General features: G+C 45.2%; 1 protein-coding gene across 3 annotated transcripts in view; it reads right to left on the bottom strand.

Annotated features, from left to right (window-relative positions):
- The window catches only part of LOC140481631 (nectin-3-like), a 108,393-nt gene that overhangs the window by 22,147 nt on the left and 69,765 nt on the right, over positions 1–16,481 (bottom strand). Inside the window, exon 8 of one of the 3 annotated variants that reach the window (XM_072578130.1) lies at positions 10,202–10,487. The exons of 1 other annotated variant lie outside the window; for it this stretch is intronic. In XM_072578130.1, the coding sequence (XP_072434231.1) occupies positions 10,440–10,487 (48 nt within the window). In that variant the 3' untranslated portion in view covers positions 10,202–10,439. One more of the 3 variants, XM_072578132.1, reaches the window with a different exon arrangement.

Raw genomic sequence — 16,481 nt, forward strand, 5'->3', positions numbered from 1 at the left:
TAAATGTATCTGTCTTGACACATCTTAAATGATGCTATTGTGCCTGTCTCTACCACCTCTGCTGGCAACACGTTCCAGGCACCCACCAACTACATAAAGAACTTTCCATGCATATCTCACCGAAACTCTTGACTGTTTCCTCAAAAAACAAATAGAAACTTCCAACAATTTGACTACAGAAGCCTTTGGAGCACCAGGATTCTGACTTCATTTTTCATCTCTTTCATAATGGAATCTGATGGACTTACCATACTTCTTTATGAGATTAGATTCGATTACTTACAGTGTGGAAACAGGCCCTTCAGCCCAACAAGTCCACACCGACCCACCGAGGCGCAACCCACCCAGACCCATTCCCCTACATTTATCCCTTCACCTTACACTATGGGCAATTTAGCGTGGCCAATTCACCTGTCCCGCACATCCTTGGACTGTGGGAGGAAACCTAAACTCCACACAGTCACCCGAGGCTAGAATCGAACCTGGAACCCTGGTGCTGTGAGGCTGCAGTGCTAACCACTGAGCCACTGTGCCACCCCAAAAATTTCTCTGTATCTCATACTGAAATTGCTTTCAAGCTGGATTTGCTTTGATTCCCTACTGTGTAGAAACAGGCTCTTCGGCCCAACAAGTCCACACCAACCCTCCGAAGAGTTACCCACCAAGATCCACCTCCCTCCGACTAACGCATCTAACCTTTGGGCAATTTAGCATGGCCAAACTACCTGACCTGCACATCTTTGGACTGTGGGAGGAAACCAGAGCACCCAGAGGAAATCCACACAGACACAGGGAGAATATGCAAACTCCACACAGTCACCCAAGGCTGGGATTGAACCCGGGTCCCTGGCACTGCGAGGCTGCAGTGCTAACCACTGAGCCACTGTGCCACCCAATTATGTATTATCCATGCTTACTTTTAAACTTTGGGCCTGTGTTTTTAGCAAATAGCTTTATCACTTTTACTTGAGAATAGCAATAGTTAAAGATTAAAGTTTTGGCGCTGGTTATTTTTAAAATAGAATACTCAGAAAAAAACAAAATTAGGACACAATGAGCTTTATAAATTCATAATAAACAGACCACTATTATTCATGATATTCATATCTATAACCTCTAGTCTTGAATTCCCCCTAAGTGTAATCATTTGAATTTCCCCACAAGAGTTAGGGACTTCTTGTATTTGTATTGCACCAAATATTCTCAGTTATTTTGCAGGAGTGTTTCACCCATGCCTAATTTAATCTGCACGCTATTACCAGTGACTACCCTCCCCCTACACTTTTCTTATGTCTTGAGCCGTTATCCAACCTTGGTGTATCCTGGGACCTGCAAGCTGTTTCTCTGACCACACCACCTGCAGGTTGATTAGATTAGATTAGATTAGATTACAGTGTGGAAACAGGCCCTTCGGCCCAACAAGTCCACACCGACCCGCCGAAGCGCAACCCACCCATACCGCTATATTTACCCCTTACCTAACGCTACGGGCAATTTAGCATGGCCAATTCGCCTGACCTGCACATCTTTGGACTGTGGGAGGAAACCGGAGCACCCTGAGGAAACCACGCAGACACGGGGAGAACGTGCAAACTCCGCACAGTCAGTCGCCTGAGGCGGGAATTGAACCCGGGTCTCTGGCGCTGTGAGGCAGAAGTGCTAACTGCTGTGCCACTGTGCTGCCCAAGAAGTTGCTAGTAGTGAAGCCCAGAAAACCAGTTGTTTGGAATCCTGAGACTCCTGAGTGCATTCATTGTGAGCAGCGCTGAGGTCATATTTCAATTTTGGTGCAATCGATTTGTCAATCACGTTTTTCAGATTGGTCACTGAAGGTATCACGTATGGGGGTGAGAACTGGTAAATGACATCTTGCGTTCAAATACCTTTAATTGCTACCTCTCCTTCATTTAAAATTTTGATCTTACGCAATGAAAGCATTGATGATAACTAATTGGAAATGAATCAGATTTTGTGACTGACTTTCCATAAGTCCACACATAACTGTTGGGTACTGCTTGGTTTTAGCATATTCTGATGGGTGAACTCCATTCGCTGCAACTCACTTTGATCGTATTGTCTTTAGCATTTGTTCAATCTGTCTTGAACTTGTGCCAACTTTGGGGGGTTATGTCTGTAAGAATGTTGCTTAATTGGAACAGCATTTCCTATATCTATATCATTCATAATTAGATTAGTAATGTGGGAGAAGGGGAAATGAAGAAACTGGTGAAATCCACATTGATTCTGTGTGGTTGCAGGGTCCCATATGAGGTGTTCTTCCTCCAGGCGTTGGGTGGTAAGGGTTTGGCAATGAAAGAGGCCCAGGACCTTGGCAGAGTAGAAGTTGAAGTGTTCAGCCATGGGATTGATTGGTGTGGGTGTCCCAGAAATATTCTCTGAAATGACCTGCAAGTAGGTATCCTGTCTCCCCAATGTAGAGGAGACCAAATTGGGTACAACAGATACTGTTGGTGGAGGTACAAGTAAATTTCTGTTGGATGTGGAAGAATCCTTTGGGGCCTTGGATGGAGGTGAGGAAGGAAGTGTGGGTGTAGCTCTCCTCTGCCTCGAAGCTTTTCAGCTATGTCCTGAAGCATAGTCACATCAACTTCCTCAGTGCTTGCCGATGGAACCATCAGATCCCACATGGACACCAGACTACATTCAGACCAACACAATTTGGACCTGAACAGGATAACCAGTACGTTACTGCAAATCCGAAAACCTCAGCAATGATTCTCTTTCTGGATCCTCCCGCTCCACGCTAGCAGCCATACGCCACCACCTCCTCTACCTGTAGTCAGCCCTGCCCCAGCTCAGGGCCACTCTCTCTCGCAGGCCTGTAATGGACCACTGCTGTTCTACATCCTCAGAAGAATTCACACCCTCAACAAATGGTTTTCCTCCACCATATTAGACATAAAACAACATAAGTTAAACAACCTTTCATGTACTTACCTCAATACATGGGTTTCCTTGATCATTTCAGAGCCTTCCTCTGGCACTGTTCAGACGTGATTAGCCACGCAGCCGCTACTTCCAGGACTGCTGTGGCGAATGATGACATCACGTCTGTCCCCGCTGCTGCACGGACCGCAGCTGGCACATATTACCTCCACGATCGCCGTTCAGTCAATGACCTCGGCGATTGCCAGGAAGACAACCGCCTCCCCTATTGCAGCAGGATCCATGGCTGCTGCCAGATTCACCACCTCTGGCACAGATGCAATACCCACTCTGCCCATCACTTCCACCCCTGCAGTTGCTGCAACTGCAGTCACTTCCTCCCCTGAAGACATCACTCACCTGAACGTGGATGACTCCATTGCCGACATCACTTCCGTCACCAGTGATGTCACTTGCCGAAAACCAGTCCGCAATGTCACTGCCGTCACGCGTGATGTCACTTCCCACCCCCATGGACCCACTTCAACCCTCACTATAAGTGTCACTTCTGTTGGTGACATCACTCCTCACCCTATAATCATGCCCACTCAACTGACTGTCTCCACCCTCACACCCAACTCCAGCCCCACTCCAGATCCTAGCTCCTGGCCCTGTTGTGTCTTTACTATTTCCCCAGACCTCCCCCTCACTGAGGATGAAAGTTTTGTCCTTAGCAAAGGCCTCACCTTCATCCCTCTATACTCCCAGATCATTGAGTTCAACACCCATTACAACTTTTAACATTTCTTCAGCCGCCTCCACCTCCAGGTCCACTTTTCCAATCAAGACTCCTGTCCAACCACTGAGGACCCCTCCTCTCACCTCCGAAACACTCCATTCACTTGGACATCCATGTTGGCCTGTTACCCACACTTAACCTCTACATTTCTAACTGCCGCCATGACATTGACCACCTCAAACTGTCAACTCCGTCAACCACTCCAACCTCCCACCCTCACAATGCGTAGCCGTCCGCTCCCTCTGTTTCAACCCCAACCTCACCATCAAACCCGCAGACAAGGGGGCCACTGTGGTAGTTTGGCGCATTGACCTCTACACTGCTGAAGCCAGGTGCCAACTCACAGCCATCTCCTCCTACTGCCCCCTTGACCATGATCTCACCTCCCATCACCAAACTATCATCTCCCAGACCATGCACAACGTCATCACATCTAGGGATCTCCCATCCACAGTCTCTAACATCATCGGGCAACCCTGCACTGCCGGATTCTATGTCCTACCAAAGAGTCACAAACCTGACTTTCTGGGTCGACCCATTGTCTCAGCCTGCACCTGCACCTGCACCAATGAACTCATCTTTGCCTACCTTGGCACCGCCCTGTCCCCCTTAGTCCAGGAACTCCTCAACTACATTCAGGACACCACCCATGCCCTTCACCTCCTTCAAGATTTTCGATTCCCTGGCCTCGAATGCCTCATCTTCACCATGGACATCCAGTCCCTGTACGCATCCATCCACCATGACGAAGGCCCCCAAGCCCTCTTTTTCTTCCTCTCATGCCATCCCAATCAGTACCCTTCCAATGACAATATCATTCACCTGGCTGAACTGGTCCTCACCCTTAACAACACTCAATCCTCCTACTTCCTCCAAGTCATGGGCACCCACATGGGACCCAGCTATGCCTAACTCTTTGTCAGGTATGTGGAATAATCCATCTTCCGCAGTTATACTGGCACCTGTTACCCTCCCCACCTGTTCATCCACTACATCGATGACTGTATCAGCGTTATCTCGTGTTCTTAAGAGGAGGTTGAACAGTTCATCAACTTCACCAACACCTTTCACCCCGACCTCAAATTCACCTGGACCATCTCGGACATCTCCATCCCCTTCCCGGACCTCTCCATCTCCATCTCTGGCAATTGACTAACCACGGACATCTACTACAAGCCCACTGACTCCCACAGCTACCTAGACTACACCTCCTCCCACCCTACCTCCTGTAAAAACACTATCACTTATTCCCAATTCCTCCACCTCCGCCACATCTGTTCCCAGGATGACCGAATCCACCTAAGAAAATCCCAGATGGCCTCCTTCTTCCAAGATCGCAATTTCCCTTCTCACGTGATCGATGATGCCCTCCAGCTCATCTCCTCACCCTCCCACATCTCTGCCCTTGAACCCCACCCCTCCTGACGCAATAAGAGCAAACCTCCCCGGTCTTCACCTTCCAACCCACCAACCTCCGCATACATCACATCATCCTCTGCCACCTACAAATGGACCCCACCACCACATGTATTTCCCATCCTCATCCCTATCTGGAGAGACCATTCCTTCTGTGACTCCCCCATTAGAACCATGTCCCCCACCAGTCCACACCCCACTCCCGGCACCTTCCCCTGCCACCGCACAAAGTGCAAAACCTGTGCCCAGACCTCCTCCTCACCTCCATCCAAGGCCCCAAAGGGTCCTTCCACATGCACCTCTACCAATGTTATCTACTGTATTCATTGCACCTGATTTGGTCTCCTCTACATCGGGGAGACAGGACGCCTTCTTGCGGATTGTTTCAGAGAACATCTCTGGGACACCCTCATCCACCAACTCCACTGCCCCGTGGCTGAACACTTCGACTCCCCCTCCCACTCCGTCAAGTACATGCAGGTCCTGGGCCTCCTTCACCGCCAAACCGTTACCACCCGACACCTGGAGGAGGAACGCCTCATATTCCACCTTGGCACCCTGCAACCACTCGGGATCAATATGGATTTCACCAGTTTCCCCAATTCCCCTCCCGTCCCCTCCCCTCACATTATCCCAGTCCCAAGCCTCGACACTGCCCTCCTGACCTGTCTATCACCTTTCCTATCTATCTGCTCCACCCTCCTCTCCAGCCTATCACCTACTTCCTCATCTTCATCTACCTTCAGCCTCCTTTTCCCCCCCCAAACCCACCCACCTCCCATTTATCTCTCAGACCCCAGCCCACATGCCTCATTCCTGAAGGGCTTGTGCCTGAAGCGTCGATTTCCCCTGCTCCTCAGATCCCTCCTGACCTGCTGTGTTTTTTCAGCACCACACTCTCGACCCCTATCAACTATGGCCTATTACCTATGCAGTCGATTATGACTTATTTCAGACTGTGTCAGTTGTTAGTCATGAGATCAGGTCATGTTTTCATGGAAATTGCAACATTTATTCATGTGATAAGCTACTAAAATGACTTGCAATAAACACTTGAATAAGAATGACTGTACTAAACAGATCCTTCTTGTCGTGAAGCTCAAATGCATGTCATATCCCTGACCACTGGTATCTGACATTTACCAGCCTTCCCACGTCACATGGCACATCACTGATCCACTTACAGTATGCTTCTGAACTTCAGTGCTGTACCTCAGGGAGCATTAGTAATCATCATTGAAAGGCTGCTGCAATTACACTTTGTGTTCAGGCACAGACACCCAGCCCCTCATAAACTGGATCAGGCTCCAATTCAGAATCTGTTCTCTTATTTGAGCTTATCTGAATGCACACAGTATCCTCTTTGAGTATGCCCCTTCAGTCAGAGGTACCATTCGGACAGTACTTCTGTAATGCCTTGTTATTTAGTGCAGATACCAAGCCAGCAAGCTTGACATGATTGTCAGCAGTGATTGGTCAAGTCAAGGGAGATAACCTTCAGAGTGGGGTTCCTAGCTCATTAGGTCTAAGGGCAATGTTAGATATCAGCGGAGGGACTTGGACATGGTCAGTTAGATGCTTGAGGAGGTCAGGGTCAGGAATCTCTCTTTGTGAGGGGTAAGGAGCTGAATGTCACTCCTTTGTTCTTTCTGCACTATGATGGGTTATTTCCTCCTGGACTGAGAGAGATGTGCTAAGGGAGATAAAAATGGATGGCACAATTGTTACTGTTGGCATAGTTGGAGCAAAGGTAGTGAGATGTTCCAAGGGATGAGTAGGCAGCGCAGAGCAAAGCAAGGTTTGTAGTATGCAGTAATTGGGTTGATGAGAGTAAATGCAAGATGTTTGATGCATAAAACAATGAAAGTGGTAGAACGTAGGCCTTGTTAGGAGATGGATACAGTGGCAGAGACAGAATGAGTGTGAGTTATAGTCTGGTGAATGGAAAAGGTGATTGCACTTCTTCCTGTATTGCCTTGTACTTCTCCAGACAGTATGCCATGATCTGGTCTTGTGACATCCTCTGATGATCCTGGAGAAAGAGGATATCCCTCTTCTCTACCTTCCTGTCTACCAAGTGGGTGCAACATACCACTTATCTGCTACATCTGTCTGGAACAAAAAGCCAGCAACTGCAGGGGAGTTCTGGACCAACAGCGCTTGTCCGGAAGCACAATGGTCAATTCAAGATGGTGCTGATGTCAGGACGATGTATTTTGGAATATCTGGGTAGTCAAACATTTTTCTGAAACAGTGAGTGATGGAATCAATCAAGCGTTGGATGAGAGGGACACCATCGGGTCACTACAAGTAGTTAAAGGTAATGTGAGAAAACCCATGGTATTGTTTGTCATGGTTGCAGTGGGGAGCCCCTCTCCTGCAGTTACATCTGCTGCCGGCCAATGAAGAAAACAAAGGTGACATTGCCTTGCAGATACAGTTCTCCCAGCTCTTGTCATAGAGTCATACAGCACAAAACAGACCCTTCAGTCAAACCAGTCCATGCTGACCATAATCCCAAACTAAACTCGTCTCACCTGCCTGCTCCTGGTCCATGTCCCCAAACCTGAAATTATCCAAATGTCTTTGAAACATTCTAATTGTGCCCACATCCACCACTTGCTCAGGAAGTTCATTCTGTGTAGCTGTGTAAAACATTGGCTACTCATGTCTTTTTTGAGTCTCTCTTCTCTCACCTTAAAGATTTGCCCCTTAGTATTGAAATCCCCCATCCTAGGAAAAGGGCAACTACTATTAATTCTATCTGTACCCCTCATTATTTTATAAACTTCTACCATGTTGCTTCTCAACCTCCTGTGCTCCGGTGACCAGAATTGGACACAGCTTTCCAGAAGACACCTCATCAGATGGCACTTAAATGTTATAAATGTACCAGCCTCCATCATTTCTTCTAGCAGCTCATTCCAAACCTGCACACCCCTCTGTGTGAAAAGGTTGCCCTTTAGATCTCTTATAAATCTTTCCTCTTTCACCTTAAACCTATGCCCTCAAGTTTTGGACTCCCACACCTTGGGGAAAATGCTTTGTCTATTCACTCTATCCATACCACTCGTGATTTTATAAACGCCTATAAGGTCACCTCTTAGCACCTAATGATCCAGGGAAAATAACCCCAATCTATTCAGCCTCTCCCTCAAGCTCAAACTCTCCAACCACAGCAACATCCTTATAAATGTATTGTGAACTCTTTCAAGTTTAACATTTTCCTATAACAGGGTTACCAGAATTGAACGCAGTTTTACAAAAGTTGCCTCACCAATGTCTTGTATAGCCACAACATGACATCCGAAATCCTATACAGGGCGACTCCTGTATCTGTGGGTCCAGCTATCGTGGCTTCACTTACCCGAAATTTACTGCTGCCTGAACATAAGAAAGGGAACGTTCCAGAACCAGGGATCCGGAGGCTGCTGGGTAGGTATGTTTCCCATTTAAATGAATGGGTTCGAACATATCCATTGTTTTGGGCTTCCGCGGTAAGTCTTAGAAAGTATCCCCTGTGGGTATGGGGGGACTACTGTACTCAGTGCACTGACCAATAAAAGCTAGTGTACTAAATACCTTCTTCACTAACCTACCTGCCACTCCATCTTCAAACAACTATGAACCTGCACTCCAAGGTCTCTTTGTAATTAATGAAGGTGATAGAGAAAAATCAGGAAATCAATAACCAGTTAGTTCAACATGTACTGTCAAAGGTTAGGGATAAACTGATTGAAAACCTTGAAATTTTTCAACTGATCAGGGAGAGTCAATGTGGCTATTTAAACAGTGGGTCACACTTCATAAAACTAATTGAATTCTTTGAACAGGTGACTTAAGTAGTTGACAAACTATACATGCTCGCTATATGGATTTCCAGAGCATTTGATGAAGTCTTTCATTCAGACACTGCTAGCTAAATTTGAAGCCCTTTCATCCTGGCCAAACTTCCTTCTGGTACCAGCCTCTTGACTGAGATTGTGGGCCAATTATTGCTGCATGTTTGGACAACTATTTCTGATAACTATACATAAGGTGTCGGGAGTAAGGAGAATGTTTTGAGATCTGATGAAGAGAATGTTGCAGTAGTGGGAGTGCCTGACCGTGAGGAGAACATGACATATGGTATGGTAGCAGGTGGGTGAAAGAAAATGGAATATTGTAAGTTGTGAAGCTGGAGATGCTGTGTGCTAAAGTTCTTGAGCTCGTTGGGCATAGTCATGTTTTGGCAGTTCAGGCTCCTGTCAGTCACTTTCTAAACTATCTCTTCCTTCTGGTGGTGATGGGCTTTCTGCTCTGAGAGGTTCAAGTTTGGATTTGGGCTGCCTCATTTTTTTGGCTGTGCTTCTTCAGGTAGTCTCATGGAGGGTTTTCGGTCGTGGTTCACATCGACCTTTCTCACACAATCCTCAGCTGCTCACCTCATTAGATATATGTTTGGGCACTATAGCACCTTCTTAATCAATCATTTGGTAGCAGAAGACGTACTCGCTGCTTCTGGGCTCTTCTAGTGTTCATGCTGCTGGTGCCATAGTTCAATCCCAGTTGCGTGCCTCTTCAAATACTGTAAGCTTCTACTTAATAACTTAAATGCTCTCCTGGATGCATTTTAAGAATTCTGCTCCCTCCTAAACCTTTCATGTTATGACTACACCATTTAATGTTAGAAAAATGAAACCCCCTTCTCCCCAATCACTACACTATTACTTATGCACTTATTTTAAATATGCCTGCACATTTCCTCTTCTGTTTCTCTCTGACTATAATATGAAGGGTCCTATAGTAGCTGCCTTTTGGATTTTAAGTTCTGCTCATATTGATTCAATTAAGAAGACTTCTAAGGTGTCGTCCCTCCTTACTGCTGTAATTGATTCCCTGATTAATATTGCAACATCCTTTTGTAATGGCACAGAATAAACTCTCCTGCTTAATGTAAATCAGCAACCCAGAAAAGATTTATCCCATGCAGTAATGGGTGCAAATTGGCAAGGCCAAGGACTATTTAAAGTAAAATTAGCAACTTTATTTCTTAAAGTATAACAGAGAATAATTAACTCACAACTATTTCCAATTCCTTCCTCTAACCTATCTTTTACCTTCCCTTCAATAATACTAGTTCGATTAAACTCCCAATTAAGATTTACAAAACAACACTTCTTATCTCAAAACCATGATTTAAAGATGCCGGTGTTGGACTAGGGTATGCAAAGTTAAAAATCACACAACACCGGGTTATAGTCCAACTGGTTTATTTGGAAGCACTAGCTTTCGGAGCGCTGCTCCTTCATCAGGTGGTTGTGGAATATAAGCTCGTAAGACACAGACACAGGCAGCTTTAGTTTCTCCTCTGTAGTTTGGTCTTCTTTTCTTCTCCTTGGGGATACTGATGAATGAAGGTACTTTTAAGAGAGCTATTTTTCTGGGCAGTGTGCACATGTCATTGGGCTGGCAGTTCTCCTCTCAACTGTTCAGTTTTCTCTGGTACCCCTAAAGCATCGGATTGTGTTATTGGCTTTTAAGGTTGTCAATATACTCAATTCAAACTTGATTGTAATTTGGTATTTTTGGGGTATAATTTAAAATGATTGGCCTAATTGGAATCATTTCCAGGTACCAGCTACCAGCTACCCCAGTAGCTGGAGCAGATGTTACATTGTGTCTTATTAAGAATACTTGATGCTATCACTGCTAGCTTTTACTCTCTTAAAGGTATATAGTACACCCAGATCTTCATAGCACTTGCCTCTTTTCTTTCCCGTTTTGTCTTAAGACCCCATATTCTGGGATATTGATTTGCCAATCCTGCCACTCTCTCATCCATGCCTCAGTGACAATCAAATATAAGATATCATTGAGTTCCAGATTGTAGTTTGAAATGTTGAAGTGAGTTATGTATTACTCCTGTCTACCATGTTGCTGTAGTGAGGTTGCTGTTTAGCTAATACGAACTTCCCTGGATGAAGTGTGAAGGCTTCCATGAAGCACGCAATGGGACTTTAGTGTATGGACCATAACGTGGAACCTCAAGAAGCAATCGGCAAGCTGAATTTGCCAGGTAACCTCTTTGGTTTTACATTTGGGAATTAGAGCCATCTAGGTCTTCTGCAGTGCATGGGAGAATCACGAGCTATGTATAATTGAGGTGAGATTAGCTGAAAATCAGATGCAAGAGCGCGGAAATAAGGTAGTCACTGCTTATTACTGTGATTCAGAGCTCACCACTGAAATATTAACTAGTGAATCGCACTTTTGTCTCGCCAAAGAGTATCAGATAGTTCCTCAAATTTCTTTCATTGTCCATGTCACTCAAAGACTGAGGGAATTCTGCCCATAATTCAGTTCAACACTTCAACAGAGTTCTGTGGGAGTCCAGATTGCCAGAGTTTACTACTTCCAGACTAGGGTGGACAAAGTTAAAAATCACACAACACCAGGTTATAGTCCAACAGGTTTAACTGGACAAATAAACCAGTTGGACTATAACTTGATATTGCGTGATCTCTACTTTCAGATAAGTTGAAAATTTATTCTGTGTCTGACAGTTTATATTGACAGAATAGATACTATGGTGCCAATCAAAGAGCAAGAAGTTCTCCCAGTCTCTCAATGAGCATTTATTCCTTAAGTAATTTCAACAGATTATCTGGGCAATTATTCAGTCTTTGTGGAGCTTGTAAGGTTTGCAAAATGATAACTGAAAAGAAATTTCTGAACTTACTTCAGTTTATTGTTTAATTTAAATTTTATAATGTTACTGTTTTTACATAAAAGGGACTGTGGAGGCTTAGGCACTGAATAGGTTTAAAGTAAAGATTGACAGATTTCCATTGATGTGAAGGGATATAGAGATGGTGTGAATCAATAGCATTAATGTGGATGAGTAGCTGAGATCTTGTTCCGCAGAAATCACTGACTCTCATGGGCTGTGCTGGCTCTTGGCAGGCCGTTCTGATTGACAGTGGCCCAGTCACTGAACCACAACGAGCTGACATTGCTGGAACCTTCTCAACTCTGCTAGTGCCTACTGGATCCTGATAAGACCTGATCACACCATGAGCTCATGCAACTCTCCTGTTTCCTGCCAACACTATGGACCTGCTCACATACTGTGATGAGGCACAATCGAACATAGTGGGGCCTGCGTGACCTAGGTGTGGCCCCATATGACGCTGCTGGGGCCTACACTCATCTTCTGGAGTCTGCGTGACTCCAGCAAGATCAGCAGGACCCTGTTGCTGCAGAAAGATGTTAAGGAAAGCCAGGGAATTATTAGCTGATGAGCCTGACATCAGTGGTACGAAAGTTTTAGATTAGATTACTTACAGTGTGGAAACAGGCCCTTCGGCCCAACAAATCCACACCGACCTGCAACCCACCCATTCCTGTACATTTACCCCTTTACCTAACACTACGGGCAATTTACCTGGCATGCACATCTTTGGACTGTGGGAGGAAACCGGAGCACCCGGAGGAAACCCACGCAGACACGGGGAGAATATGCAAACTCCACACAGTCAGTCGCCTGAGTCGGGAATTGAACCCGGGTCTCTGGCACTATGAGGTAGCAGTGCTAACCACTGTGCCACCATGCCACCCACAAAGTTGTTGGAGGAGATTCTGAGGGACAGGATTTACATGCATTTGGAAAGGATTTGTGCATGAGAAATCATGCCTCACTAACTTGAGGTGACAAAGAAGATTGATTACGGTGGAGCAGTAGATGTTGTCCATATAGATTTCAGCAAGGTGTTTGACAAGGTTCCGTGTAGTTGACTGGTTAGTAGGGTTAGATCACATTGAATCCAGGGGAGCTGGTCAATTGGATACAAAATTGGCTTTAAGGTAGGAGAATAAAGGGTGGTGATAGAGGGCTGTTTTTGGAGTGGAGGTCTGTGACCAGTGATATGCTGCAAAGGTCAGTGCTGGTGCACTGCTTGACATCACTTATGTAAATGATTTGGATGAGAATACAGGGGTATGTTAGCAAGTTTGCAGATAACAGCAAAATGGATGGTGTAGTGCACAGAGAAAAAGATTATCTCAGAGTATAATGGGACCTTTATCAGATGGGCCAATGGGCTGAGGAATGACAAATTAAGTTTAATTTTGATAGAGGTGAAGTGTTGCATTTTGGGAAGGCAAACCAGGCCAGGATTTATACAATTAATGTTAGGGCCCTGGGGAGACAGCTCAATCACCTGCCCTGCTTTATTTCCCAAGAGTACGTCAAGTTTTGCATCTTCTCTCGTCACCTACCTCATTCTCTCCAATAACTAACCCTTCTGGCCCGCTGACTAAAATGGCCATGCAATCTACAGACGCGAACAGTCTCCAAGTAAGTGCAATGTCAGTGAGTGTGAAGAAATGAGTGAAGAGACATAAGATGCAGCTTGTGTTGTGTTACCATAGTCTTACCAGATCATAGGAACTACTTTGTTATTAGAGAGAAGCAACTGGTGGTGATTTAACCTGAGGACCACCAGACCGCAGGTGAGGGAAGAGGTTGAAAAGGATAATCCTTCATGGTAACCTCAAACCAGTGATGGGAATTGAACCTGTGCTGTTAGCATCACACTGCTTTGTAAACCAACTATCCAACCATCTGAACTAAACCAATCCCCAGCTGATGGAGGGAATGGCTGTTTGTCCCCATGTCAAAAGTGACCTGGCAGGAGCATGCAAAGCAAAGGTCTCCCTATCTCACAGTGACAGGGGGATTTGCAGGCAATGGTATCAGTATTGGAACAGGAAGGTTCTGTACTGCTGGGATGGTGCTCACCTGAACTGAGTTGGGACCAATGTTCTAATGGAAAGAGTAAATAAGGTCGTCAACAGGATGCTAAACTCGAAAGTTTGGGTGGGGAGGTGGGAGAGGAGAAGAGAATGAATTTGGTATGCTTTCCTTTATTGGTCAGAGTATTAATTTAGGGTGGGAGGGGAAAGATACAAAACGGACTTAAGGGGCAATTTCTTCATGCAGAGGGTGATGCATGTATGGAATGAGCTGCTAGAGGAAGTGGAGACTGGTACAATTGCAACATTTAAAAGGCATCTGCATGGGTAAATGAATAGGAAGAGTTTGGAAGGATATAGGCTGGACGCTGGGAATGGGACCAAATACGTTTGGGATATCTGGTCAGCATGGATAAGTTGGACTGAAGGGATTGTTTCCGTGCTATACATGTCTATGACTCTATGCGTCTATGTACTGTGCAACTCTATATCTCTATAAAAGTGTTCCGGGAGTTGGAAACTAATTGTACCTTATTTTAAATATTTGCTGACATCAGTTCAACTCACGATATACTGGGAATTGCAACATTTATCTTGTGATGAATTATAAAAGTGACTTTCAGTCCAAATTGGTGTTCAAAAGAAGAACAACTGCATTATTCAAGCATTCTATTAGTACTATAAATTCAAATTGTTCACTTTAATCATCGATTAGACCTGATAAATGGCAAAAAAAAAGCTTTAGTCTGAATAATTACAACAGAATCTGAAAATAAACATCATAGTGGAGGAAATACCATGTGATAAATGTGTGGTTTTGTTCAGTCTTACAGCTATATTTATACACAGTTTCTTGTAATTTTGAACATGCATGGTAATGTTTCATTTTCTGTTCCTTCGCTCTGTCAAACAGAATGCAGCTAATTATTTTGGTGCTGCTGGAACAATGAGGTGAGTGGACAATGCAGAGATGCTTCAGGAGTGAGTGGCAGGTGGAAAATGTAGACAAATGTGACATTATCTACTTCAGAAGCAAAAACAGGAAGGCAGATTACTATCTGAATGGCTATATATTGAGAGAAGGGAATGTACAATGATATCTGGGTATCATTTTGAACCAGACACTGAAGGAAACTGATGAAGGGCTTTTGCCCAAAATGTCAACTCTCGGAGCACGGTAGCTCAATGGTTAGCACTGTTGCCTCACAGCACCAGGGTCCCAGGTTTGATTCTAGCCTCGGGTGACTGTGTGGAGTTTGCACATTATGCTCGAGTTTGCAGGTTTCCTCCTAGTGCTCTGGTTTCCTCCCACAGTCCAAAGATGTACAGGTCAGGTGAATTGGCCATGCTAAATTGCCCATTGTGCTAGATGCATTTGTCAGAGGGAAATACGTCTGGGTAGGTTACTCTTCGAGGGTCGATGTGGACTGGTTAGGTCGAAGGGCCTGTTTCCACACTGTAGGGAATCCAATCTAATCTTGCTCCTCGAATGCTGTCTGACCTGCTGTGTTTTTCCAGCACCACACTCTCGACTGAAGGAAAACATGCAGGTGCCGCAGGCAGTAAAGAAAGCAAATGTTGGACTACTTAGGAATCAAATACAGGAACAATGATGTCTTGTTGCAATTCTCACTGCCTGAGACCATACCGGCATGGTTTTGATCTTTTGATCTCCTTATCTGAGGTAGGATGTTTTGGTATGGTGGGAGTTCAGCAGAAGGTTTACCACCTGATTCCTGGGATGGTGGGACTCAGTTAGGATAATGTTTGGTGGCGTTCAGTAGAATGAGGGGGTAATCTTGAAGAAACCGATAAAGTTTTAGCAGGTCTAGTCAGGGTATTTGCAGGAAGGATATTCATTTTGACACGAAGTTAGGTGGACAGGCAGGTAGTACTGAGGAAGTGGGGAGGCTGCAGAAGGATCTAGACAGTTTGGGAGAGTGGTCCAGGAAATGGCTGATGAAATTCAACTTGAGCAAATGTGAGGTCTTGCACTTTGGAAAAAGAATACAGGCATGGACTACTTTCTAAACGGTGAGAAAATTCATAAAGCCAAAGTACAAAGGGATCTGGGAGTGCTAGTCGAGGATTCTCTAAAGGTAAACATGCAGGTTGAATCTGTGATTAAGAAAGCGAATGCAATGTTGTCACTTATCTCAAGAGGGTTGGAATATAAAAACAGTGATGTGCTACTGAGCCTTTATAAAGCTCTGGTTAGGCCCCATTTGGAGTACTGTGTCCAGTTTTGGGTCCCACACCTCAGGAGGGACATACTGGCACTGGACCATGTCCAGCGGAGATTCACACGGATGATCCCTGGAATGGCAGGTCTAACATACGAGGAACGGCTGAGGATCCTGGGATTGTATTCATTGGAGTTCAGAAGGTTAAGGGAAGATCTAATAGAAACTTACAAGATAATGCATGGCTTGGAAAGGGTGGACGCTAAGAAATTGTTTCCGTTAGGCGAGGAGACTAGGACCCGTGGACACAGCCTTAGAATTAGAGGGGGTAAATTCAGAACCGAAATGGGGAGACATTTCTTCAGCCAGAGAGTGGTGGGCCTGTGGAATCATTGCTGCGGAGTGCAGTGGAGGCCGGGACGCTAAATGTCTTCAAGGCAGAGATTGATAAATTCTTGATG

Source organism: Chiloscyllium punctatum, chromosome 9 (assembly GCF_047496795.1).
Source record: "Chiloscyllium punctatum isolate Juve2018m chromosome 9, sChiPun1.3, whole genome shotgun sequence".
Classification (NCBI taxonomy): Eukaryota; Metazoa; Chordata; class Chondrichthyes; order Orectolobiformes; family Hemiscylliidae; genus Chiloscyllium; species Chiloscyllium punctatum.